The sequence below is a fragment of the Engraulis encrasicolus genome, chromosome 6, assembly GCF_034702125.1.
Source record: "Engraulis encrasicolus isolate BLACKSEA-1 chromosome 6, IST_EnEncr_1.0, whole genome shotgun sequence".
Classification (NCBI taxonomy): Eukaryota; Metazoa; Chordata; class Actinopteri; order Clupeiformes; family Engraulidae; genus Engraulis; species Engraulis encrasicolus.
The window spans coordinates 48325180-48351351 of record NC_085862.1 but is presented as its reverse complement, the minus strand read 5'-3'; the positions used below and the strand labels follow the sequence as shown (position 1 = coordinate 48351351).

The following is a 26172-nucleotide window of genomic DNA, read 5'->3' as shown; positions in this document are numbered from 1 at the left end:
TTCTCTTCTCTTCTCTTCTCTTCTCTTCTCTTCTCTTCTCTTCTCTTCTCTTCTCTTCTCTTCTCTTCTCTCTCGCTCTCTCTCTCTCTCTCTCTCTCTCTCTCTCTCTCTCTCTCTCTCTCTCTCTCTCTCACTCTGCAGTTTATCCAGCGGCTTTGCGTGTTTCCTGGCCTTCGGAGTCATATTCGTGGTGTCTGCTTGTGATCCAAAGGTTGGTTGGTTGGTTGGTCGTTTGGTGCACCACCATATGATGTGGAATATAGAGTTCAGCCACAGCCACAGCAACATCACTTCTGCACACAGACACCATATAATACTGGACAGTAAATAACTCGCCTCACCGCCTCACTTTCGCAGCCCAGTGCTTTGCAATTGAAACGGACAATGGAGTTTGTTGTGTCCGTGTGTGTGTGTATACATTACTGGCCCTGCAGTACACAGTAATATGTCTGGCTGGAGTGCTGCTGCTATCCAAATAGAAGTGGAGGAGCTGTAGCGTGGCCTGCCTGCCTGCCTTCCTGCCTGCCTGCCTGCCTGCCTGCCTGCCTGCCTGCCTTCCTGCCTTCCTGCCTGCCTGCCTGCCTGCCTGCCTTCCTGCCTTCCTGCCTGCCTTCCTGCCTGCCTGCCTGCCTGCCTGCCTGCCTTCCTGCCTGCCTGCCTGTCTGTCTGCCTGCCTGCCTGCCTGCCTGTCTGCCTTCCTGCCTGCCTGCCTGCCTGCCTGCCTGCCTTCCTGCCTTCCTGCCTGCCTGCCTGCCTTCCTGCCTTCCTGCCTTCCTGCCTGCCTGCCTGCCTGCCTGCCTGCCTGCCTGCCTGCCTGGCTGACTGCCTGCCTGTCTGCCTTCCTGCCTGCCTGCCTGCCTGCCTGCGTGTCTGCCTTCCTGCCTGCCTGCCTGCCTGCCTGTATGCCTTCCTGCCTGCCTGTCTGCCTGTCTGCCTGCCTGCCTGCCTGTCTGCCTTCCTGCCTGCCTGCCTGCCTGCCTGCCTGCCTGCCTGCCTTGCTGCCTGGGGATGATGGGGACTGTCCCTCTGTCATCCACCCACCTGCTGCGCACTGTACCGTCTTGGGCTCTAGGATCAGATGAAAGGCTAGGAAAAAAGAGATGCAGACGTCTTGGAGTGCGCTCATGCGCGTGCGTGGGTGGGTGCGTGCGTGCGTGAGTGAGTGTGTGCATGCATATGTATACGTTAATCTCCATGTTCAAACTTGCTTAGGCACACACACACACACACACACTACATACACTCTAGTACATGTAGACTCTAGAGCAGTGGTCTCCAATTAACTTTTCCTAAGGGACAAATAATGTAGCGCAAGCGAGGCCGCGGGCCAGACCCCCTCCCCCAAATAAAAAATAAAAAAGAATAATAATAATAAAATAAAAATTGAAAAAATATAGAAACACTGTTAAAATATTAAAATATTATCATTAGCTGTTGCACTATAGTGCCAGGAAGGAATGTAAATAAAGACCAACTGTGGACAAGTTAACGAGAGAGAGAGAGAGAGAGAGAGAGAGAGAGAGAGAGAGAGAGAGAGAGAGAGAGAGAGAGAGAGAGAGAGAGAGAGAGAGAGAGAGAGAGAGAGAGCACGTTCAACTGCTGAATGCATGTTCAACTGCTGAACGTGCTCTCCAGCAGAGCCACTTCAGTCACGGAGGGAGGGAGGGAGGGAGAGAGAGATTTACATGACAAGACCTAAAACAAATATAGGTCTATATGTGCGCTAAAATCCCAACTCGGTCGAGGAGCAAAAGTCATAGTTTCCAGGAATGCTCGTCTATGCATTATTTTTGCGGTCGTTTTCGAAAATCATATTAGTTTTCCTCCAACGCATTCCCGACGTATCATGCATTCTCTGCTCAAATGATCTCGCATAACGCGCCCCTACCAAACTATGGGGACAAATATCCTCCAAATTTAGAATACTACAGTAAGCAGGCTAAAATGCAAAGATGATGATATCAGAAATACACAAAAACAGTGCAGGGGAGGAGAATCGTCCCCATTTAACAGAGGGCAGAGTGCTCTAACTTCATAACTGAGCGCTCAAGACTCTTCTGGTTGAACAGAGGGAAACACGCTCACCGTGCGTGCAGATTACAGGCTGTCGGGGAGAAGAGGTGGGCCATCAGGAATATTAGACCCTATTCTGTCTAACTACTAGCCTACGTATGTTTCCTGGACATTTCTGAAATTCGGGTTAGGGGTAGGGTGGGGCTCGCGTGGCGCGTTGCTCTCAGATAAATTACCTTGCATAATACGACACTTCCTTACTACAGATACGGTCAGCCAGACCTTGAATATTACGAGTGCAAGACAAAGCAAAGCTGATATAACAAAGACATACAATAGAAGCAAAGGAGAATCGTTTACAGTACATCTGCAAGCAGAAGAGAGTTGAGAAAACTCAGACGACTCTGCTTAAATAACTGCGCTTTGCCCTCATGACTCTCCAGGTTTAATAGAAAGGGCGCGGCTCACCACGGCACGCAGGCTGCACCCAGGCAACGTTGACCTTCAGGAATACTCAGCAAATCTTCTACCTGGCTCTATATTTCCAAGACTTTTTTAAGGAACTGGTTTAGTTTTTGTCCTCCCTTCTTTTGGTCACGACTGTTCTCTGGAGCTTGAGTCTCTACATGTAGGCTACCTTGCATAAATGATACTTCAAATACATGATAATTGTCATCCAAACTTATAATAAATGTGAGTAAACAAAAGACAAAATGTATCTGGCCTCATAAATACATAGAAATAGGGAAGGAGAGAATTGTCCTCATTTTCAACCAGAAGAGAGGAGAGTGCTTCGACACCGCACAATTGCGAACGGTGTGATGTCCGAGGTCGACGCAATGATAAATAACGGCTAGTCTAGATGTCTAGCAGACAACAGATTTTCACTTCACCATTTTCCCGCATTGTCAATGCCTGTCATGAGACTGTTAGTCAGGGACGTGCACAGGAATTTCAAAGGGCAGTTGCTCTAACCTGAAGAAAGGGCAAAGCCCCCCCCCCCCCCCCCCCCCCCCCCCCCCCCCCCCCCCCCCCCCCCCCCCCCCAAAAAAAACGCATCAACAATGAGCGGCCTTCAGAATTTTAGGAAACTGCACCATGGGTATTATTATTTTTAGTAGTAGTAGAAGTAGTATATTATTGTCATAATGATTAATATTTTTTATTGTATAGTATCCTGAATATGCGTACCATATGATATAACATGCTAGTTTTTAAACATGTAGGCCTACCTATTAATCATATCAGAGATGATCAGCCTTATGCCCACCTGCCCTAAATGTCTCCTGATCCACATTTCCTCATGTGTGGTATGTGGCTTCCCCTAAATTAAATGAAATTATGAGAAAAAGCCTTGATAGTTTTTAAACCTGTATCAGTCACAGAGGTTATCAGTCTTATGCCTACCTGCCCTATGTGCAGAGGTCTGTGGCTCTGAGTCATCCTCATCTTAAATGAAATGAAATGATGAGTAAATTAGCCTAATAGGCTAAATATGAGGATGCTTAATCAATTAACCCACTGTCATCTTTATAATCCTTGTAGCAGCCAAAGTAGACTTTAAGTTATAATAATTAGAAATAGTTAAAAATAGTTAAAAAAAAATCATTTAATTTGAATTTGAAATTTAATTAATAGGCATATTCCATGATTAAAATGATGAATATTATATAGGAAAGCTAAAACAATAAGAATTCACAGGTTTAGGTCATTTGTTGGGTCTTTTGTAGCCTATATTAAAAATGTGTACTGTCGCTTTAAGAATGGACGAGCCGGTGTCGTGCCGAAAAGTGAGTGCCTGCCAGAACACGAGTGCCCTCATTGAAACCAATGACATTTTTGAGAGAAAATTATACACATTTTTGCAGAATGAATTACATAATTTATGAACTAAAATATGCTTATGAAACATTACTCGTCCTCCACTTAATATGAGCTATTTGAATGAAACTGTAACATTTGTTATGACAATTCTTCGATTCTTTTATGGAAATAATACTGAAATTGTAACCAGTTCTTTGTAATACTTCCAGAAGGAATGCAGATTCTTTATTGATAGGCTTTCCATCTTAAATTGTGTCGGATTTATCTGCAAAAATGGGTAACAAATGTTTGAAAAATTGGTCATTGGTTTCCATTGGTTTCAATGAGGGCACTCGTATTCTGGCAGGCACTCACTTTTCGGCACGACACCGGCTTTCATTTCAGATCGCAAAGAACCGTGGCGTGGGAGCACCAGTTCTTATATGTTGCTCTGAAGCTCCGAGCTTCTCGCAGACTTTATAACCTTTTATTTTCATTACAGATATTTTAGTTAGTTCATGCACATTTTGTAGGCCTATGTCTTGAGAAGAACAGTAAACGTCAGTTATCACGTGGAGTGGATTTATTTCAATTAGGCCAACATGGACATTTACAGTGGAAACAGTAGCCTATCTTTGGGTCGGAGAATAGGCTATATCAGCGTAAGAAAACGCACTTTCCTAGCGGTCTCACCAAGATCAAACCTCTACAATCCTGAAAAAGATTATCTGCCTCACCTGCACCTGTTCATTTTTTTCGCAGCCAACTCTGCAGAGATGTGCTTCCTTTAGCTAGCCTACCCCCTTAAGTTCTCTCTTGCTTGATAAAACGACATGTCATCTGCATGTTTCTTTAGTTGGGTTAGCCTTCCACAAAACAACCTGAGCCATGTAAAACGTTGACTGCAAGCAAGCTAGCCGGCTGTCGTATTCGCCCAATAGGCCTATCTGAACGTGGCACACCCCAGCTGTCAGATTATTTAGGATCAAACGTCCTAAACTCCAGATCGGCTTTAAGAGACATTAATTGTGATCATGTAGTTTAATACTGTGTAGTCTGCTGTGTTTCCAGCTCACCTCAGGCCGTCAGGGCAGTCGCTCTACTCCCACGACATCTTCGACATATTTTGCGTCTCTGCCCTGGTCGCATGCATGCTTGTTCCCCCCTCCCTCCCATGTAGAGCTGCGCGTGCCCCCCGCATCGCGCATGCTGCCCCTCCCTTTGCCTATCTCGAGGTGCAGGTGAATCTGAATTTGAAAACTTAATTTAGGAAGCTTCAATCAAAAATACGAATTGCAAAGCAAATCAGTTGAAACATGAAATCTTAGCCTATTTTTCCGAGGCATATCTACAGCTGGCTGTCGGGGTTTTTTTTGCTACCTAAACGTGGCGCTGGCTGGCTGTCAGATGTATGATACTAAAAGTTCTAAACTCAACATTGTAATAGAGAGGTTGATTGTGAGCATATTTTGTACCCTAATATGTAGACTGTGTGTAGGGCTCTAGCCGACACCCAGGCATCTTCAAAATCTTTCGTGTGTCTTATAGGCGCTCAAGGGCCTGTCGCGTGCCTTCTCCCTCCCCACCGGAGTTGTTGCGTAGCCTACCTACCTCACATCGCTCGTGCCCATTCTCGACGGGTCTGATGAATTTGTATGACTGACTTAAGTCTTTATTGTACAAAACTTCAATCAAAATTATGAATTATAAAGAAATCAAATGATATTGAAATATGAAATTATAATTGCCATATTATTTTCCCCTCCCTTGGAAGGGCAATATCAGCCAATGTGGGCAAAAGGGCCGTTGCTCGGGCACCGTGGGCAACTATGCTCTGCACGTGCCTGCTGTTAGTATAAGATTTAACTATATGTGAATGCTTAGGAGAGATCACTGACGTTTTTGTGATCCCAAATCGTGCATGGCCACAAATAGGCGCATTTATGGTATCATTTTTAAGGACCTCATGGCGGGCCACAAGTTTGCTGCCCGCGGGCCGCAGTTGGCCCGCGGGCCGTTGTTTGGAGACCAGTGCTCTAGAGTGTGTGTGTGCGTGCATGCATGCTAGCGTGTCTGTGTGTGTGAAGGAATTGTGCATTGTGACCTTATGTGTGCTTGTGTGGTACTCTCTAAGTGATGGACATGTTGTTGTTCCCTTGCTAGGGCTTCGTGGTGATGCTGGACAAGGTGGTGTCCTTCTCCCTCAACACAGAGGTCGGCCTCTTCATCTTCATTATGCTGAGGACATCCAGGTCTGAGCGCTTCAAGTAAGTCAATGATGAACGTGTACAACTTACTTTCTTAGTATTCCCATAGGAACACAGGCCATTGACAAAACTCTTCCATCCTCTCCTGTCTTGGGCCCTCCACTCCATTTGTTGCCGTATAGATCTTACTTCATTTCAACATATCCTCTCCAGCAGGATCTTGGTCTGCCTCTTTTTCTTTTGCCCTGTGGGTTCTGTTGAAGCTTGTTTGATTATTGCTTCGTGTACAAACAAGATGAAAATATTTATAGCCTAAATAATTCATGAAAAAACGGGATAAATCACTGCACACTAGTTGTGCGTAGGGACTTTTATTACTTTTTGAATAACAATATCACTAATGTTAATTTAATTACATATCGGATTTCACCAAATAATTATTGTTCATAGATCAAAGGTAAAATTGGTGTTAGGGAAACAGCAACCAATTTCTGTGCAGCATTGTTCAGTAGCTTCAAAGAACGCAAACAAAAGAAATGACATGTCAAAAGTTTCATTGCAGCAAGATTATATTTGCTTGCATTTTAAGCACATGTTGAAGTTGTATTTTAAAGAAAAGAAAAGGGAAAGTGTTGTGTAAATCCTGAACTAACAACATATCCATTGATTGAAGCCTAATTGACTCAATAATTTACTTGGTGCAATCTGATAGTGCAGGCATGCCTAGACACTGCAAGATGCACTGTGCCTGTGTATCTTTGGCTGTGTTGATGCTCATCGATTCAGGCCTAATAAACAACTCAACGCAATCAGATGGTGTATAGAACACCAAAGAACATGTAGTGCATGTATTTGGCTACGTTTGTGTATCTTCGACTTATTGCATTCAGTGGCAGGCACAGACATTTTTGGGGGTGGGTTCTGAAGGGGGGTGGGTGAGGAGCATGTGGTAATTACGGCTGCCTTACTAGGCTATAGAGAGGCTATACATTTTACCGGGGCATAATTGTCATATGCTTTTGATCGTGAAGCATTCGTAGATTATCATATCAACATGGACCACAGTATATTGTGACAAAAAACTTTCAAAAAGGGATTTTTTTTGTCCAGTAGATCAAATGGGCAGGTGCTGTAGCACCACCTCGTCCCTAGCTGTGCATGCCTATTGCATTTTACATATACAGTGTAATGTAGGCATTTTACATATACCGTTAGACACCCTAATACGCTGCGTGTTTGTGTATCTTTGGCTCATTGCTTTGCACATACTGCATACTGTAGACATTATACATACTCGCGTATCCTGTACATTGTACATGCTATACCGATATGCTGTATGTTTGTTCATCTTTGGTATTTGGTATGAAATTGTACATATAGGAATCCCAATACGCTGTTTGTTTGTCTATCTTCAGAGTATTTGCACGTACTATACGTATATCCAGGTTTCTGTTTGTCTGTCTCTGCGGCAGTGTTAGGAGACCCAGCAGCTGACTCACTGACCCCCGTCATCCCCTTACGTTGTCTGCTCTCCTCCTCCCCTTGTCTCTCCCCCAGACACCTGAGCGTGCCGCTGCCCTGCGGCGACCTGGTCTTCCAGCTGACCTGGCTGCTGCCTCTCTATTTCCTCTTCGCCGTGGGCTACGACGTCCTGCAGAGCGCCTTCGAGATCGCCGGACGCCTCTCCGTCATCTCGGCCATGACGCCGGCGCCGGTGCCGCCTCTCACTCCCGCCACAACCCAGCTGCAGCTGACCCCGGCGCAGGGGGAGAGCGCCGCCGTGCTCCACCACGCTTAAGATGGACCGCTAAGGCTGCCTTTCCAATCTCTCCACCCACCACCAGCACCACCACCCACCACCGCCCCTCATTCGCACCCTCCAGCAGCAGCAGAAGCAGCAGCCCCCAGCTCAGGGGGTGAGCATGGTGCTCCACCACGCTTAAGATGACCGCTAAGGCTGCCTTTCCAATCTCTCCACCCACCACCAGCACCACCACCACCACCAATCTGTGACCCACCGCCCCTCATTCGCACCCCCAAGCAGCAGCAGCTGCCCCCCGCACAGGGGGAGAGCGCCGTTCTCCACCGCGTTTAAGATGACCGCTAGGCTGCCTTTCCAATCTCTCCACCCAGCACCAGCACCACAAACCTGCGACCCACCGCTTCTTATCCACTCTCCTCAAGAGTAGCAGGTCCCGCCCGGCCACAAAGCATACAACTAAGCAAAGCAGCTACCGCCATCTATAGAAGCAGCTACCGCCATGCATAGATGAGGATGGCTGTGACCCATCAACTGAAGTCTGCAACTCCTGTGGTGGAGTGGAAGAGAGAGAGAGAGAGAGAGAGAGAGAGAGAGAGAGAGAGAGAGAGTGAGATTAAAAAACAGCCTCCCTCATCATCATTACCACCTCCATCACCCTACTCTTTCTCCTCATCCTCAGTGCCCTCCTCCTGGGGGGGGGGTTTGAAGGCCATATGAAAATATGATGAATCGCAGCAGCAGTGGTGCTGCCTGACCCTGGAGCCAGTGGAGGGAGGTGGGTGTGGGATGCCATCGCCATTCGAGGCTGAGGGCTTTTCCTTGGGAAGCACAAGGGAAGGCAGAACTATTGAACTGGAGGAGACTCACACTGAGAGGGGTGGAAAAAAAAGAAGAAGAAAAAGAAACCACTATAGCCAGCAACTGTGCTGATGTGACAAAGGTTTTTGCTGGAGAGTATGTGAGAGGGTGTGTGTGTGTGTGTGTGTGTGTGTGTGTGTGTGTGTGTGTGTGTGTGTGTGTGTGTGTGTGTGTGTGTGTGTGTGTGTGTGTGTGTGTGTGTGTGTGTGTGTGTGTGTGTGTGTGTGTGTTTGAGAGAGAGAGAGAGAGAGAGAGAGTGTGTGTGTGTGTGTGTGTGAGAGAGAGAGAGCAAGAGAAAGAGGGAGTGTGTGTGTGTTTGGTTGAGAGAGAGAGAGAGAGAGAGAGAGAGAGAGAGAGAGAGAGAGAGAGAGAGAGAGAGTGTGTGTGTGTGTGTGTGTGTGTGAGAGAGAGAGAGAGAGAGAGCGCGCGCGAGAGAGAGAGAGAGACAGAGAGAGCGCACAAAAAGACAGACAGTCTGTGTGCGTGCGTCCATGTGTGCTATAAATGCGTGTGTAGACTGTGTGAAGAGTTGGGCCATTAAAATTGGAGGCCATGAAGTTCCCAAGGGAGTAGTAGTGGTATAAAAATGGAGCCACAGGATGCTGCTGTGTCAGTGTGTTGGTCTTGGTAAAAAATGGGGGTCTTTTGAAGCATGCTGACCCAAGTGCACTCTACTGTACTGTACTGTACTGCACTCTACTGTACTGTACTGTACTGTACTGTACTGGGGTGGGGAGCATTTCTCAAAGCCACAGTTGATAATAACTACATTAGCTTCTTTGTTGTTTGCAATGCAATTTCCTATTGGCAACTACCCAAGTTGCTAACTGGGTAACAACTACGCTTTTGAGAAAGCACCCCCTGTATTGTCTGGTGCTGGAGTGGAGCCACCTCACCCCTCTCTCTCTGTTTAATGGCATCTGCCCTCTCAGCCTACTCTTCTCTTCTCTTCTCTCTCTTCTTATCTGTTGCCCACGCTGAAGTACCTGCCTGCTTCCCCCCAGACAGCCTTAATTACATGCTCTCAAAACGTTAAGTAGCGCGGCCATATGGCCTGATAGAGAGAGAGAGAGAGAGAGAGAGAGAGGGTATGGAGGGATTTCCATAAGAGCTTCCTGTACTGCGTTCAGCTGTCCACCCCTGCATCTTCCAGGAAGACAGGTTAGCAATTGTGTGAGTACTGGTATGTGACGGAATGAGGAAGAGAGAGTGTATGAGAGAGAGAGATAATGGAAAAGAGAGAAAGTGCGCGTGCGTGTGTGTGTGTGTGTATGCGCATGTGTGTGGGTGGGTTGGGAATAGAGTGTGAGAAAGAGAGAAATACTGAAATCTATAAAGTTTTAGTCTTCACAAGTCATAAAGGGCATGCTCTGAGTGTAAATGCGGCGATGTGGGATATCTAGTTTTGTTTTTTGGCAAAGATGCGGACAGCATTAAAATGAAATGGCTCTTTGCAGCAAAGGATTCTTGGCTACGCCATTCTTGACAACACGCCATATGTTTTCAAGGATGTTTCAAGGAGTGTGTGTGTGTGTGTGTGTGTGTGTGTGTGTGTGTGTGTGTGTGTGTGTGTGTGTGTGTGTGTGTGTGTGTGTGTGTGTGTGTGTGTGTGTGTGTGTGTGTGTGTGTGTGTGTGTGTGTGTGTGTGTGTGTGTGTGTGTGTGTGTGTGTGTGTGTGCGTGCGCGTGCATGCGTGTGCGCGCACACTTCCCTATTTCATCATGTCTCTTTTGAAAATCAAACATTATTCCCCTCTGCACATGAAAGTATTATATAATCTTAAAAGTAATTTCACCACATATTTATACAGACTTTTGAAAAGGCAGTATGCTTTTAAGCTGTGAATATTAATATTTAAACATAGCTAATTCTTCTAAGGTAATGTAAATGCATGCTTTGTGCAACTCCTATTTATATAAATACACACATTGCAGAAAAGACTTTATGGACATCTATATTTTATACATTTTATACTTACATCACGAAGATACTTAGCATTTTTACTATGACATTAGTGTTGCAGATTCATGTTACCGCAAATTATAAACCGTATGTAAAATGCTTTTTGCAGTTTGCAAGTAATCACTGTAAAAGTGCAGATTGTTGTGAATTCAAGGAGCTCCATGCTCTTAACAGCCAGTCTGTGTCCTGTCATGCTTACTGCGGTAACACACAATCTGAACATGTTGTCCTCTGTTTTGAAATGAGCTGGTACATTGCTATATAATATACATTACATAAGGTAAATAATTGACATATATCCACATTTTGTATAGTATCTCAAATTGTTATAAAATGATCTGATCAGGCATAGGCCATACCAAATATTTGTCTACATGTAAGCTATTTTTGAAAAACCATTGAGCTGTGACTAGAAGTTTGTATGTCAGTCTTTATGTGATTGCCTTCATTCACACACAGAATTTACAAAAAAGATCTACTGTATGTGTAGACCTACATACAATATTCTACGATAGCCTAAACCAGTGGTTCCTAACCTTTTTTCTTAAAGCACCCCCCTTACCTGTGCCCAAGACAAGCCATGCACCCCCAACCCAAACTTCAACACGTATATTTGCACTGCAAAATGACTGAAGTGATAAATTACAATGATTCTTGCTCGAGACATTAATCAATACCTTAATTACTTTACAAGGGGACCAAAACATGTTTGAACTTGGTTTTGATTTGGCCTGATTATAATGTTCACAAGCAGAATTTTGGTCACAACCTCAACATCAACAAAATTCTGTGCACCCCCTGAATCTCTGGAACACCCGCACCCCAGGTTAAGAACCACTGGCCTAAACCTGTGATGCTTCAAAGAGAAATTGGTCCAGATTATTAACACATTTATAATTTGTAGCAGCATATTTAACTCGGTTTAGAGACTCAATGGGAGCTGCCCTAAATAGGAATCAGGATGGAGTAATCAGTCTATTATGTAAGAATGACTGAAGTTGGGTGGTAGTAAACATGTCATACAGACAGGAGGAATGGAAACAAATGTTTGATTGTTTTAACCATTTAACATCGGATGGAACCTTACCTTGAATGACTTCACAAGTTTCTTTGGCTCAATGTTTTAAATGCTTTATATGAATGCTCTGTAAATACTTGGCCAGTTCCTCAATGTCTAGCGGTTGTCTACACCAAGAATGTATGGCCTTTGGTACAGCTACCCATAGGCCTAACAACAGAAAATGTTCTGACCGTATTAAATCACTTATTTCACGTGTTCACGGTTGCATGTCTTTCATTGCTATTGTACTGACTGTTTTGACATCCATTACCCAGGTGGTAGGCTGCACTAATGGACATTGGACAGTGAATACAACCATTATCGTCTATTTGCCATTCACTACAACTGGGCCCAAATGGCAGCAATAATAGTACAAAAACAGATATTTAAATGTGTTCTCTGATATAAAGAACCCAATCTCGAAGTATTACAACTGTCAGTTACATGGCAACATTGTCACTATGAAACTAAAAAATATCTGAAGAACCTTTCCGAAGAACCCTCATGATTTCTAACATTTCAGTTCAGTTCAGTTGCTGGTAAATAAGGGGACATTCAACATTTTACAACCTTATTACACCAATAACCCATAATATAATAAAATAAAATAAAAACAAGACATCAGGAAACTGATTGTCTTCTAATACCCACCAAGAATGGTATTGCCCATACACTTCTATGCAAATCAGTTAGCTAGATCAAACCTCTTCGGATGACAAAAGAATTTTATTTTTGTCCCATCCTAGTTGCTCAAACTGCAACAAAAAAAATGCAAACCACGACAAGACACCAATTTAATATCAAAATATATTTTATTCTGGACTTTTTTTAATCAGATCTGATTCAAATTACAACAGGACGATGCAATGCAATGGGGGAGGACCTGCAACCAAAGAAAGTAAGAAGGGAGGGGGAAAAACCTTGGAGGGGGAGGGCAGGGGGGGGCGTAAAAGAGGAGAGCGCTGGTGAGCATGTGGAGCCCAGATGGTCAGACGGTAGCGTATACTGTACATGGTCCAGGTTATCCTCAATAATGTTTTTTTTTCACTCCTTTTTTTAAAATTCTCATTATTTGAAGCTACAAAGAAATATGAATTACAAAAAAGTTTTATTTTTATTTTTAAAAGAGTACAAAACGTCCAGGGGGACACACAGAATAAGAATATGATTGGAATTTCAGCTTTGTGAAACAAAACGCGTACAAGATGTGGGCAAGCAGACAAAGGGACAGCAGTTTTCTTTTTCTCTCTTTTTTTGGTTGTAGTTTCGTTTTCTTTTTTCCTTTTTTTTCATTTTAGATTTTTTCTTTAAGCCAACCTAAAGGGCCCGTCAAACTTCTGACTACAATAAATAGCGTTCTGATGGTAGCAATTTTACCTCTGTGTAGACTCTTCTTCTGCTTTTATGAAGCATCTGAATAAAATGCAAATGTTTGCACATCTAGTAGTGACACTTGAACAGAAACATGTAAGGCTTAAAAACATGACACAAAAATGAGGCTTTGTGAAAGAGGACACAAGTCGTCTTGCTGGCTCTGAGATATGATGTGGAGCAACATCTACGTCACACATTCCAAAAAAAAGAGAGATTATCTTCCAAGCAAACACACTCCATCCCTTTCTGAAACACTCCATCACTTTCTGACTGGCAGTCACGCTTACTTCAAGTCTACCTTTCCCCGAGAGACTGGCACATCATGTGCATGTGTGTGTAGTTTCCCACATTATACCGGCAACACAATTTTTATATGGCATGGAAAAAAAGGGGTGTACGGATAGGAAATTATGCTCATTTCCTTGGTTGTTGTTTTCCACCTTCCTTTACCAAACCTCAAAAAAAAAAAAGACTTGCAACCAAAAACTCTATGTAGTTCCCAGTGGATAATTTCCGGTTCACTTACACCGTTGGGTGGCATTGCACAAGCCGCACTGGATCAGTTAGAATACATTTGTGAAGATTTCCAGCCTAGGACCAGATCAGCTTCAAGCTCTGCAGGTGACTTTAAAAAAGAAAGAAAAAAAGAAAATCTGTCTACCTCTCTAAAGTAAAAGCAACTCACACTGGAAAAGTCTGAAGCCACAGAGCTGTAATATAGAGGCAGAGCTAGTTTGGAGAAATGACCAGAGGGGTTTGTACTGTAAGTAGAGAGCCTGAGGGTTGTGAGCAGTGCTGGGTGCAGGGGTGCCGACAGGGGGGGACGACAAAGGGGACAGTAGTCCAGGGGCCCAGGGAGAGAGGGGCCCCAGAATTGGGACCTCATTACATTGTATCTATTGGGCTGGGGGGGCCCTTTCAGATGACTTTGTCCTGGGCCCGGCAAAAGCTGTTAGCGCCCCTGGCTGGGTGGATAAAAGAGGGCAGCGCGGGGGGGAAAGCACACTGGGGAGAAAGGGAAAGCCTAGAGGAGGACACATAATATGAACCCAAAAATCACATGAGTAAAAGTTAGAGATAGCCAAGCCCGATTAGAATCCGCATCCATTTGCACACCATTAGAAGAAATCCACATGGAGAGTTCAAAGTCAAAAGGTACAGAGGAGCCAGATTTTTAACCCATGTAGTTCAAATGCTGCACTGAACAAAAACATTCCTTTGTACGCAGACTTAAAGCAGATGTTCCGTGTGTGTGTGTGTGTGTGTGTGTGTGTGTGTGTGTGTGTGTGTGTGTTTTAACCTGTTTGCCTAGTAGACCAGAGTACATACAGTGAACTGAACCCTGTTTGTGTGTGTGTGTGTGTGTGTGTGTGTGTGTGTGTGTGTGTGTGTGTGTGTGTGTGTGTGTGTGTGTGTGTGTGTGTGTGTGTGTGTGTGTGTGTGTGTGTGTGTGTGTGTGTGTGTGTGTCACATTGAGGTTTGTGTAATAGTTTCTGTTCTTCTAAATACTTGAGGAGAATTTGAAAGCACAATACAGTACAGCAGTTCACCTTGACCAGAGAGTACTAATGACTTTATGCTGCTCCATCAAAAGGGCACAAACTAACCATCGCAACAGATGATTTTAAAGCGTTTTGATGCATTGTGCATCCTTTATGTGAATGTGTGCGTGTGTGTGTGTGTGTGTGTCCATATTCATTTTAAATCTGCAGAGCTCTACAGACTGATGTTGGGGTCGGGGGCATACTACTACTGCATTTAGTAATCCTTTAAGACATAGCATGAAAACTACAACTGAAGGCTAAAACTGATTTTCAACTGTTAAGTCCCCATATTTGTTGTTCTTGAGCCACAAATATACAGTAGCAATGACTGGCTTGTGTATTCTTTTTTAAATAACTGTATTGTGGGTTTAAAAATAACAAACTGAAGCAAAGCAAGGATTTTTAAAAGAAAGGTAAATCTTTCATTTCATGCATCTGTGACCTAAAAAACTGTTCTGCTGTAAAAGGAAAGAAAAAACAAAATGCTCTCCTCTGAACTGGAAAGCAGATATGTCTGCACACGGAAAACTGAACTACCAACAAAGATTAAAATTCTTTTTTTTATTTCGATGAGATTGGATTTGAAGAACGAATAGTAAAATATCTTCCAAATTTTGGTACATATTTGGGTCCTTTTTTCTTCTTTTTTTTCTTAAATGTTTTTGTCCTCCGTCTGTGTCACAAAAGTCCTTTTCATGTCTCTCCTGTTGGAATCACATCACTTCTCTTCCGTCTGCAGGGGCAGGGTGCTTGTTGTCATTTTTAGTTGTTTTTTTTTTCTTTTGTTTTTTTTCTTTTTGTAGTGGCTGGCCATGGTTCAACAAGGGACTGTAGCAGTACATGGGGCAGGGACAGTCATTTTGGCTATGTACACATTCATAGTCGGTCCATGGCTTCCAACAAGCAGCGTTATTTCCGCAGATCTAATACACAAACCTGTAGAAAAATGAAAGAGGGAGAAAGAACGTTAGACACACGCCCTTATACACAAAGCAGCAGAAGGAATTGAAAGGACATTCATTTTGCAGCAAGTTACAATAACATAGACTTCATAAACCATAAGACATCTCTTGTCTGGTAGTCAGGTTTGCCCTGTATTAATAATGTGACACCAGAAGACTACTGTCCATGTCTGAGAAAGTTCTAGCCTAATACGAGGGGAATTTTACCAGTGACCAGTGGCACATAAGACTGTTACACAAAATACAAAACACTCTGATTCATGCCCCATTATGCATGGGAGTTGAAGAACGTAAAGAGCAAATGAGAAAAGTTGAGAAAAAATATACTCACGGATCCGTCTGATGCACTCGCACCCACTTTGTCTCCTGCTGCATTCCAGCAAACTTCAAAGATGCCCCCTGTTCCCCTATAGCTATGGACTAAAGCACCAGTCTGCAAACACAAGAGCACAGACAACGTGGGTTCAACACAAATCACTCAAGAGTTGCTTGACGACGCTAACTAGACCTTTGCACAAACAAATAGTTCAACTGGCTGGCACCATATGTGGTCTTTGCATTTTGAGTCGAGCTTTTCCATGACGTTTCTGGACTAGACAGAACAATTTTGTTTAATTTGTAGGATATTCCACATGGATTTTGAGCCATTTTAGGACAATATTTACAGTATTCGTATCTCTTCGTATTTCTTGGTGCCATCATCTTATTTCTTGGCAGCAATATGGCATCACTGGTTAAGTCCAATTACTCAATTATTTGCACCAACTTGAGCCTGATCAAAAAAAAAAAAACCCCGGATCCTACTGCCATATTTTCACAAAACATGGAAATGCTATTTTAAAACACCACAGCGAGTACAAATGTGTAGTAGCCACCTGGGGCTTATACTAAGAAGCTGGCTCAGGAGTAAACCAAGTTAAAGTGTAACTTGCAGGTTAAACACCACTAAATCTCATTTTAAGAACCTCAATACATAAATTTAGATGTGATATATGTCAAAATACCGAATTATCGCATAGACAACATTTTCAGAAAACTTTGTCAAAAATAACGGCGGCTTCTTTTAAACAAACATTTAGAATCCGACGTCGATAGAGGGAGTCGCCGTGTTCTACAGACATACTAAGCACCGGAGAGAATAGGCCAGATTCTAATATTGTAACACCTTTCCAGACCTATAGGCTAAATTTCAACAAGTTAAATGGCCTTAAACAGTGGCAGTATCCACCAGATACCGTCTGAACCATTTTATTATTTAAAATAATAATATTTTTTGTAGGTTTCCTCCATGTCAATGCGCTGCAGCAGCGCCATGAGGGTGTGCCAGACCGTTATTAGGCTACCGTAGGCCAGTGATGCGCGGGTCGACGAAAAAACAAGACACACCCGACCGCTTTTTTCCCTAGTCCGCCCGCTTGCCCTGCCCGCAAGAAATATTCATGAAAATTTTTGACCCGGCCCGCTTCCCGACCCGCCTTTGAAAATAGTAGCCGTGCGTCTTTATGAACACCCTAGCGTCATTGGCAAAGCACAATCACGTCAATAAAGGTCTTAAAAAAGGAATTTGCGTCAAGAACAAGACAGCTGTGCATTTCAACAGGACATGTTGGATTTTTGAACCGAGGCCATGCAATGACGACTGCCGACTGTCACCTGTTTATTTCGGTAACATCGTCGTTTGGATACATGGAGGAAATTAATCTGTAGGTTGGTGAGCAGACGGAGCCAGCCGTCAAGTGGATTGCCTCGTAGTCATGGTACAACACAGGAAATGAAAACAAACTCTGTAAGCAACACATGCGTTCGAAACCATTACAATTGTATAAGAAAATATGTAGGCTATATCCATCACTGCACTGTTTAGAGCACCCTCTGTGTTCTTCAAAATGCACTCAATGGTTGCACCTGCTGCACCAGTTGCGCGCAGAAGATATTCGGCCGACGCAGGAGCCTCATTAAGTCTCCTGCAGAGCGCGTGGCACCATCGTAGTTATTCAGCCATATAAACTTTGATCTATTTCGCAAAAAATGTCCCTGTCTGCTAAAGTAAACTATAGCCAATTGGCTAGCCTATAGCCTACTTTAAAATTCGGCATCATTTCAAAGGTCCTGACCGACCGCACCCGACCCGAATTTCATTAAAAATAATATTTCATAACCCGTGCCTGCGGTCGACCGCAGTTAATTGCAAGCGCCCGCTGCTTTCGGGTCAGCCCGCGCATCACTGCCGTAGGCCTATTTCCTCGATTTGTAGCCGGCCTCGTTTTGTAACCGGGTGTTGTGAAAAATCGGAAAAATAGACACCGGCCCCGTTTAGTAGCCGGCCTCGTTTAGTAACCGGTGCGCTTTAAATTACTCATTTTGCACAACGTGTTAAAGTTCAAAAAAATTCGGAACGTGTGTAGGCGATGCCTAGCCTACTTTAATAGCCTAAATTGTAACATTTAAATGCCTCCTCTCCAAGCGGCACAATCGAAACTTAAGGTGCTTGCAAGTTTGCCTGGTAGCCTATCCAACAAGACAAGCCATGTGACATTAAACATAGCCGTCGTCTTGCGAAGAGTTGGACGAGTTGGCATGTGTATGAGAGAGAGAGAGAGAGAGAGAGAGAGAGAGAGAGAGAGAGAGACGTGCTTCCCGAAAGCGCTTTGCAGAAAGGGAAAGGTGATGTCTCCAAATATTAGGCCTGCACAAAATACCTCTTAGTAAAGTAGACATAAGTGAAGTATTTTGCTTAATAACAAAGCCGACTCGATTGGTTCATATTGCTCAGAATAGACCTCATACCGAAGTCCACGTTTTAATGGAGTTGCATGCGCGAGGTTGCAACTGTTGCGACTGTGCTCGATCACGCCGAACAGGTGCTTATACTGGAGGCTCTTGCGCAAACAGTTAAGTCACTGCATACCCGCCAATGATGAAGCAGGTTTCTTTATTAGTTTTAAGAAAACAGCCTTCCCGGCGCACAGGGTGCAGCCATTTTAAAAAACTGGTGCCATCTCTGACTGGCCAAGATGAAATCGTATGCACGCTTCGAGATTATAGCCTACATCGCATATGAGATGATTATGAGATGACATTGCATTTCCCACCACTATCACGAGACATTGTCTTTAGACATTGACGGGCAGCGGGAGACATGCATCCACATCTCCCAAACTAGGTAGGCTATAGGTAATATTTGTGTTGGCATTTTTGTTTCAGTTTTGTAACGAGGATTATAGCATCTGTAGACTTGATTTCTTCTAGCCTACGGGAATACTTTTTTAGTTTGGTATAATTACGGACAATGCAAATAACTGTTTTTTGTGACATGCGGACATTTTTGGAGGGAATATAATCGAAAGTCCCGCCGCCTGGTTTATTGTTTTGTGACGTGCATGTGGATGAGCTTTATTGAAGTTTCATGTAATAGGCCTACTGAGCAGTGAACTGAAATTGAATATAGGCTATATGCCATTTTTACAACATGGCATTTTTCTCGGGTGCTATGAGTATTGTTTTGCACCGAGTAGGAAACGTTTGACGCCATGCCACTCACAGTGAGTGACCATATTATTTCTCATCATTGTCGGCAAAGGGTAGGGCCTTCAACCATAGCCTATTATATAGTTTGGTCTTTTTGTAGCCTGTAAACCAACCCCCTCGTGAAACTGTAACGCGCTTCACATAGGAGTAGTGCCGCGGTTTCAGCACCACGGACAGAGGGCGCAAGTCCATTTAGGCGGCAGGCATGTCGTTATACTCCACGGCAAATGCCGTTTTTGGGAAAAAAAAAAAAATTAGTAGTCGCTATTTCTAAGTAGCCTATGTAATGGTCTACTTTGAGACTATTTTAGATTTGCCTATGAAATGCATCTCTCATGTGAAAGCAAAGGAGAGATAGGCCTAGATATCGCCCCCCTGTTTATAATCGCAAATTACGCATGGCCACAGACAGCGCGGATACCCAGAACAGTTTCATATTCTAGATAAACCGATAGACCCGCTGATCTGTCTTTTTTAATACACAATGCACAAACACAGTAATAGACCATTTTCAATAGCCCACATACAATATAACTGTCCACTTTTCCCAGCCTCTCTACTAGAACCAAAATGGTTGGTAAGCCTACATCCACAAGCGAGAGCTGAGTCAGAACTTTAGTTGGACTCCCTCTATCTACGTCATAGAGGCTCTGCCAGTGAGGAGCCCAATACTTCAGAAGTAGCTGTAAAATGATACATTTTCATAAAAATATTGCAGTTTGGCTTTGTTATAGACTGTGAATTTCACATATATGTTTCAAAACACCTCTCCTGACAACATCCAGTATATATTTAGTTATAAATTTAACCTAAACGTTACCCTTTAAGTTAAGCGCTACTGGTAACTGGTAATTAAAATGGCTACTGGTTCTACTGGTGATTTCTTAGGAGAATGAGGACTTCAGGCTCTTCTTTTAGATGATTTACCGCTTAACTCAACCTGGTTTACTCCTGAACCAGCTTCTTAGTACAGGCCTCTGAAAAATGTCTGCAGTACATTACCTGTGTGTTCCAGATGTGGACACACTTGTCGAAGGAGCCGCTGGCCAGGTGTCTGCCGTCCGGGCTGAAGGCCACGCTGTACACGGGCTCCTGGTGTTTGGTTAGCGTGTGGATGCAGATCCCTCGGTCCACGTCCCATAGCCGAACGGTGGAGTCAAACGATGCACTGGCGCGCCAAGCAAACACACAGACAGATTTTCAGTCCAACTTGCACAAGCAAATTGCAATAGCACTCACCACAAAATTAACATAAATGTCATGAAATCTAAAATGTATACAAGAAAGGATACAGACAATGGCCCACAGAAACATGTCTGCAGTCGTGGTACATGTTTGGTGATCTGTTTTCGTATATAAAACGAGCTCACCAAACGAACCAGCTTCGTAACATTAAACCAATTGCTGTCAAACAATATTTCAGATAAAAATATAGAACAAATATGAGTGGAGCCTGAGGTGCTATATGGCATACGGTATGCATACATAGGTATAACCAAAACAGAAACGTACTACTTAAACATATGCATATGGAATGGACAGTGTTAGGGATCGATCTTTTGAATTATCTCTGGATCTCCATCTCGGGATCTATCATTTGAAACCCTCTCAGAGGTGTGCAAAATGGCCACCTTTACATGTTTTTAATTCAGAATTAAATAGTTCTGTCGAGTTTACATTGCAATAAAAATACATATTTAATCCGAATTGAGAAGTGTTTACATAATGTTTTCAAAGCAGAATTAATTTATATTCAAAATTAAATTGAGTGAATTCTGAATTAAATGTCTCATGTAAAGGAGGCGATTAACAGCAGGCGTTGACTGGCGTTGGCGGCTGGTCTCACCTGGCCAGCATGAGATTGGCGTTGGGGTTGTTGGTGCCTGGGCCCGTGGGGCTCCACTTGATGGTGTAGATCTCTTTGCTGTGAGCTTGTAAGTCATGGACACAGTTGTCTTGTTTCATACTCCAAATCTGTTGGGGGAGGAGGGGGAAAAAACACATCGATGCGACAAAAAAAACAAAACAATCAACATCGTAGCAATGCAATCTAAGTTTTTTTAAAGAGAAAAAGACTGTGAAACAATCAACATCTTCCCATGTGTACTGAACTTTCCTAGCGATTATTAACATTTCTCAAGCAAGGCGAACAAAACTAATACCAACCTTCAAGGTCATGTCATCTGAACATGATGCCAGCAGATTGCCAGTTGGATCCCATTTGATTGCGTTTACTTCATTCTGGGCGAGAGGGGGAAGGAGAGGGGGGGCATCAACATCATTGACAAGTCTATGTAAACACACACAAGCAGTCTGACAGAAGTGAAGATCACATCTTGCAGCATATACGTAAATCCCTTTTAGCACAAATTTCAGCCACACACTGTGCCAAACACACAGCACGCTCCCAGTCCAAACATGGTCCATACACAATCATAATCAAATAAACCTAATTATAAACTGGCAAATACATTAACCAACGCTAGAGGACACAGACATACACACGCAGACGCAGACACAGACGCAGACACAGAGGCAGACGCGCGCGCACGCACATACGCACACACACACACAGTATGAAATCAAAATTGACGGCAACTTGTTTTTGGGAGACTTTTGGACCTTACTGTGTGTCCTTGGAATGTCTTGATGGGTCGGTCCTGCCCCAGCTTGCAGACGTGGATGCACATGTCCGTGCTGCAGGAGGCAAACGTGTTGTTGCTCTGCCAGTCCACGTCCAGGGCAGGCGCTGTGGAGAGAGAGGGAGAGAGAGAGACAGTGGGTATTTAGCATATGACTGCAGACCAGCACAAGCCAGTGAGAAAGCCAGAAAGAGACAAAGACAGACCAAAAAAGATGGACAGAGACACAGAGGGGAGAGAGAGAGAGAGAGATGGAAAGAGACTGCAACATAGAGAAAGGGAGCCCTAAACACTGCCAAATGCACAGGGTTGCCTCAACTAGCCAAAATCAGCAGACAAATCCGACATGTAATCAGGAATGTGCAGTTTAACAATGACTCCACAGCTCCTCCAATATTATTTCAAGCTGTTTGACTTCATCTGGAGACTATCAATAGGTGCACATTTACAACCTCTAAAACTACTGGCCTTCCTCCAGACAACTGCAGCGATGGCAGCATTGGGGGGTTTCTGTTCTAGCTGGAGGTTTTGAATTATGACACACTTTGTGTATTTCCTACATTGCTAGAAGTCATATACATTATATTTACAGTTGGCTCTTCAGAGGGTAAATGTGTGTGTAATAAAGTGGGAATGGGGGGGGGGGGGAGGGGTGGAGGAGGGCGCACCTGAATGGAACGGGAACTGCTGCTTGGCTTCCCCTGTGTGAGCGTCCCAGATGATTGTAGTCTGAAAGAGAAGGGGAACATGTCCAAAAAGTCAGAGAATGTGCACACATCAGTAGCACAGGTGCTGGACCAAACACAAGATAACTGAAAGGAAAGGAAAAGAAAAGGTCCGCCACTCTGTTTGACGCTCCCTAAAATGGAATGGCATGACAATTCGGACTCTCAGTCCTTATGTTGTACTGTGATGAAGGACTGACACGTCGAATTACATTTGTAAGGAGAACACGAGGCAATGACATGAGGGCTAAACCTGATTGCTTCCATTCCAAAGGCCAAACGAAACGTGTCAAATATTCACTGATAAAATAGAATATTGGTTTTCGTCACGGACAGAAAGAAACCTCACAACTCTAGCAATCGCAAACCTCACCTTTACCGTATTGGCCCAAATAAGACGAACATAAGATCTGGTCCACCAATATAACACAATCTCCTTTTTAAAACACCATTTTTAGAACAAAAATCCTGTCCTATATGCGGGCCAATACTGTATTGTTTATAAAAATTATGTATTTTAAAGCATCAGTTTCTAAATAAATAAACAATGCATCCTTAAAATTATATTTAAATCATTTATAAAATGCATATACCCATGGAAAGTAATAAACAATGAATGAATTAGTTTGTGAAAGGGGGACTTGCGAGGTTTCTGCCTGGCAGTAGCGACATACAAGTGAAGTATTTTAAAAGAGCACTTACTTTGTCAACCCCTGCACTCAGGATGAAGTTTCCTTTCTTGTTCCACTTCAATGCAAAGATGGGACCTTTGTGTTGACCTAAAGTACTGGCGAGATTACCTGGGGATGGAAGACAGAGAGGCATGTTAATAAGCAAAGGCCACGGATGCTGTGCCAACCCTCAACCCTATGTCAGTGCAGTATGCCAGTGGGCCTAAAGGCCAAATGGAAAGCATTGTAGCGGCCTCCTACATGCCTCAGCTGGAGTCGCTTTGACGGGAGTATCCAGTTAAGTTCTGACATGCGTTCTTATTTCTCAGTGCTCTTTCAGGTATCTTCATGTTACAGATCTTCTTTGTTTCTTGTCAAACTATGTAAATAAGGTACTAAAGCAAATGACATGGTCAAAAAACAGTTTCCCTTCCTACACCCGCCATCACAAATCTATTTCATTACTGAGCCACCTGTGCTCCAATTAGATAGGCGAGAGCAGGGAGGAGAAAACAATCAGAGCCCACTATAGACCAAGCACCAGTGTCGCACCCAAATGCATACTAAAATTATTTTAATCCTAAACTTATCATTATCATTATGCAGACATAAACAAAATAACTAAATACCACCATGAAGTGAGAAAATAGTAAAATGGCAACGAGCATTTCTCACCATCTTTTGTCCATATCCTTGCGAATCCATCATAGGAGCCCGTTGCTAGTAGTGTACCCTCACTCTGCAAAAGAGAAGTCAAAGGCGTCTCATTTCGCATTCCATTTCAAAAGCAGAATTTTATGCCCTCGCTATTCTCAACAGTTGTTTTAAAAAAAACTCACATCATGTCATTTTTTTGTACATTGTTTGGGTGTCTGCTTCATGCACTTTCACATAACCGGAGACTTACGTTCCAGTCTAACGACGTGACGTCTTTGTTGCTGGGCACGTCCTGTCCGCCTTCGCGTATGCAGTGGCGCAGCACCAGCTGGGTGGAGCTACTGGTGCTGTTCTCACTCAGGTTCCAGATGCGCGCCGTCGAGTCCCCAGACCTGGACACACGAGAAGAGGAGGGGAGGAGGAGAAAGAGGAGAGAAGGGTGAATTGAGAAGGCAGGAAAAGAGGAGGAGGAGGAGGAGGAGGAGGAGGAGGAGAGAAGGTTGAGTTGAGAAGACAGGAGAGGAGGGGGGGAGGAAGAGGAGGAGGTGAAAGAAGAGAGGGGGGGAGTTTCAAGAATTCAATAAAAAAAAACATGTGCCAGAGAAACAAGAATTGACAGAGGGAAGGTAGAATGAAAGTGAGGAGGGAGCGATACTCATCCTATTCTGCAACCAAAACTAAAAATACACCCACATACAGCAGAGAGAAGATATGAGTACATTCAGACAGGGCAAAGGATGCTCCAACCAGAGAGTTGATGACAACAGACAGATGGGCAAAGTGAGGAGGATGAAAGGATGAAGAAAAAAGAGAGTGAGACAGATGGGGAAATTAAAAAGAAGAGGGAAAAACAGACAGATAGAGGCAGAGAGAGAGGGAGAGTAAAAGAGAAAGATGGAAAAATTGAATGAAGAAAAAAAGAGAGATAGAAAGGAGAGAGGATGAGAATAAGAGAGAAAGGGGGGAGTAAAAGATGAGCGAGCAAGAGAGTGCAAGAGAAAGGAAGAGTGAAAGAGGTGTAGGCGCTTGCCGCTCACCCTGAGGCCAGCAAGTCGCTGACGGGGTTCCAGGCACAGATGAAGACCTCTGACTCATGTCCGCGCAGCACCATGGCCTTGTTCTGGGGGATCTCCACGTCCCCATCCACCTCCATCATGTCCGTATGGTTATCTGAGCAGACAGCCAGGCAAGCAAGCAAGCGTGCACACAACACACACACACACACACACACACACACACACACACACACAGAAACACACACACACAGAAACACACACACACACACACACACACACACACACACACACACACACACACACACACACACACAGACCCATATACACACACGCACATGTGCACACAGAAGGGAAAAAATCCAGGGAAAGGCCATGTAAGGACAGTGTACTTAAATATAGTAACATTTCTGCATCATTCAGGCGTGCTGCTCCAGTCAGTGCTGCTCCAGAGGCTTCTGCACATCATACGACTGACCAACTCACACTCACACACACACACACACACACACACACACACACACACACACACACACACACACACACACACACACACACACACACACACACACACAGTATGGCGAAAACATACCCTTATTCAACTAATAGCTTTAGAGCAGTAGATTTAGTGTGCCATTGACTTATCTAGAAACGTCAATAGAAATGCAATGAATGCATTTCGTTGTGTGTGTAAACTTAATGTAAAATGGTGTCGGAGTATAGTTTAACGTCCAGTCCAGGAGATACATAAATCATGCATGCCCTAGGCAATTTCGGTAGGTTGTGAACTTGTCAGACTTACTCCGTAGTGTGAATGCCGTTTTCTAGGGTGAGTCTAGTAGACTTGCATCGCTTCCACACAGCAATACATTTTCCTTTTTGTGTAATAAAAGACTTAAAGACTTAAATCTAATATAATATAACCTAATCTAGCCACTAGGGCAGCGGTTCTCAAACGTTTTTGAATGAACGCCCCCTGGACCTCATCATAACACTCCTAACAATCCTAACACTCCATGACCTCATCATAAGCCTGCTAGTGTTGAAAAGTTCGCAAGAGTGTGCATCGGACTTACTTGCGAGGGTGTGCGCGCCGTTCTCCTCGCCGTTGGCGGTGTTCTCGCCATTCTTGGCATTGCTGCCCTGCATGTTGGTGGTGGGGGGCGGGGGTGCTGCGGCCGCCTGCTGCTGGGCCAGTTTGTCCCGGTACGCCTGCTGGCGCGTCTGCACCACGTCCGGCATCACAGCGTCGATCAGAGACAGTGACTCGATCGGCCGCCCGTCAAACAGCGTGCCGTCCTGCGGAGCAAAGCGAGTGTGTCAACCATGAACCAAACACTTGGAGTGCAAGGCAGCAGCTGAAAACATGTAGGACATTGTTTCTCAAAAGT

At 44.0% G+C, this 26172-nt stretch overlaps 2 protein-coding genes across 3 annotated transcripts in view; one reads left to right on the top strand and one right to left on the bottom strand.

Annotated features, from left to right (window-relative positions):
- si:ch211-51h4.2 (uncharacterized) overlaps window positions 1–7821 on the top strand; it is a 150371-nt gene extending 142550 nt beyond the window's left edge. The window contains exons 16-18 of the mRNA XM_063202089.1: window positions 142–211; window positions 5980–6083; window positions 7581–7821. Coding sequence (XP_063058159.1) covers window positions 142–211; window positions 5980–6083; window positions 7581–7821 — 415 coding nt within the window. The remainder of the gene's footprint in view (window positions 1–141; window positions 212–5979; window positions 6084–7580) is intronic.
- Window positions 7822–15129: 7308 nt separating this feature from the next.
- tbl1xr1a (TBL1X/Y related 1a) overlaps window positions 15130–26172 on the bottom strand; it is a 73065-nt gene continuing 62022 nt past the window's right edge. For both annotated transcript variants that reach the window (XM_063201829.1, XM_063201828.1), the window contains 12 exons: window positions 25858–26080; window positions 24806–24938; window positions 24019–24160; window positions 23787–23850; window positions 23143–23240; window positions 22384–22444; window positions 21701–21822; window positions 21240–21314; window positions 20920–21047; window positions 20076–20241; window positions 15877–15978; window positions 15130–15519 (listed from right to left, as the gene is read on the bottom strand). In XM_063201829.1, coding sequence (XP_063057899.1) covers window positions 15493–15519; window positions 15877–15978; window positions 20076–20241; window positions 20920–21047; window positions 21240–21314; window positions 21701–21822; window positions 22384–22444; window positions 23143–23240; window positions 23787–23850; window positions 24019–24160; window positions 24806–24938; window positions 25858–26080 — 1341 coding nt within the window. In that variant the 3' untranslated portion in view covers window positions 15130–15492. The remainder of the gene's footprint in view (window positions 15520–15876; window positions 15979–20075; window positions 20242–20919; window positions 21048–21239; window positions 21315–21700; window positions 21823–22383; window positions 22445–23142; window positions 23241–23786; window positions 23851–24018; window positions 24161–24805; window positions 24939–25857; window positions 26081–26172) is intronic.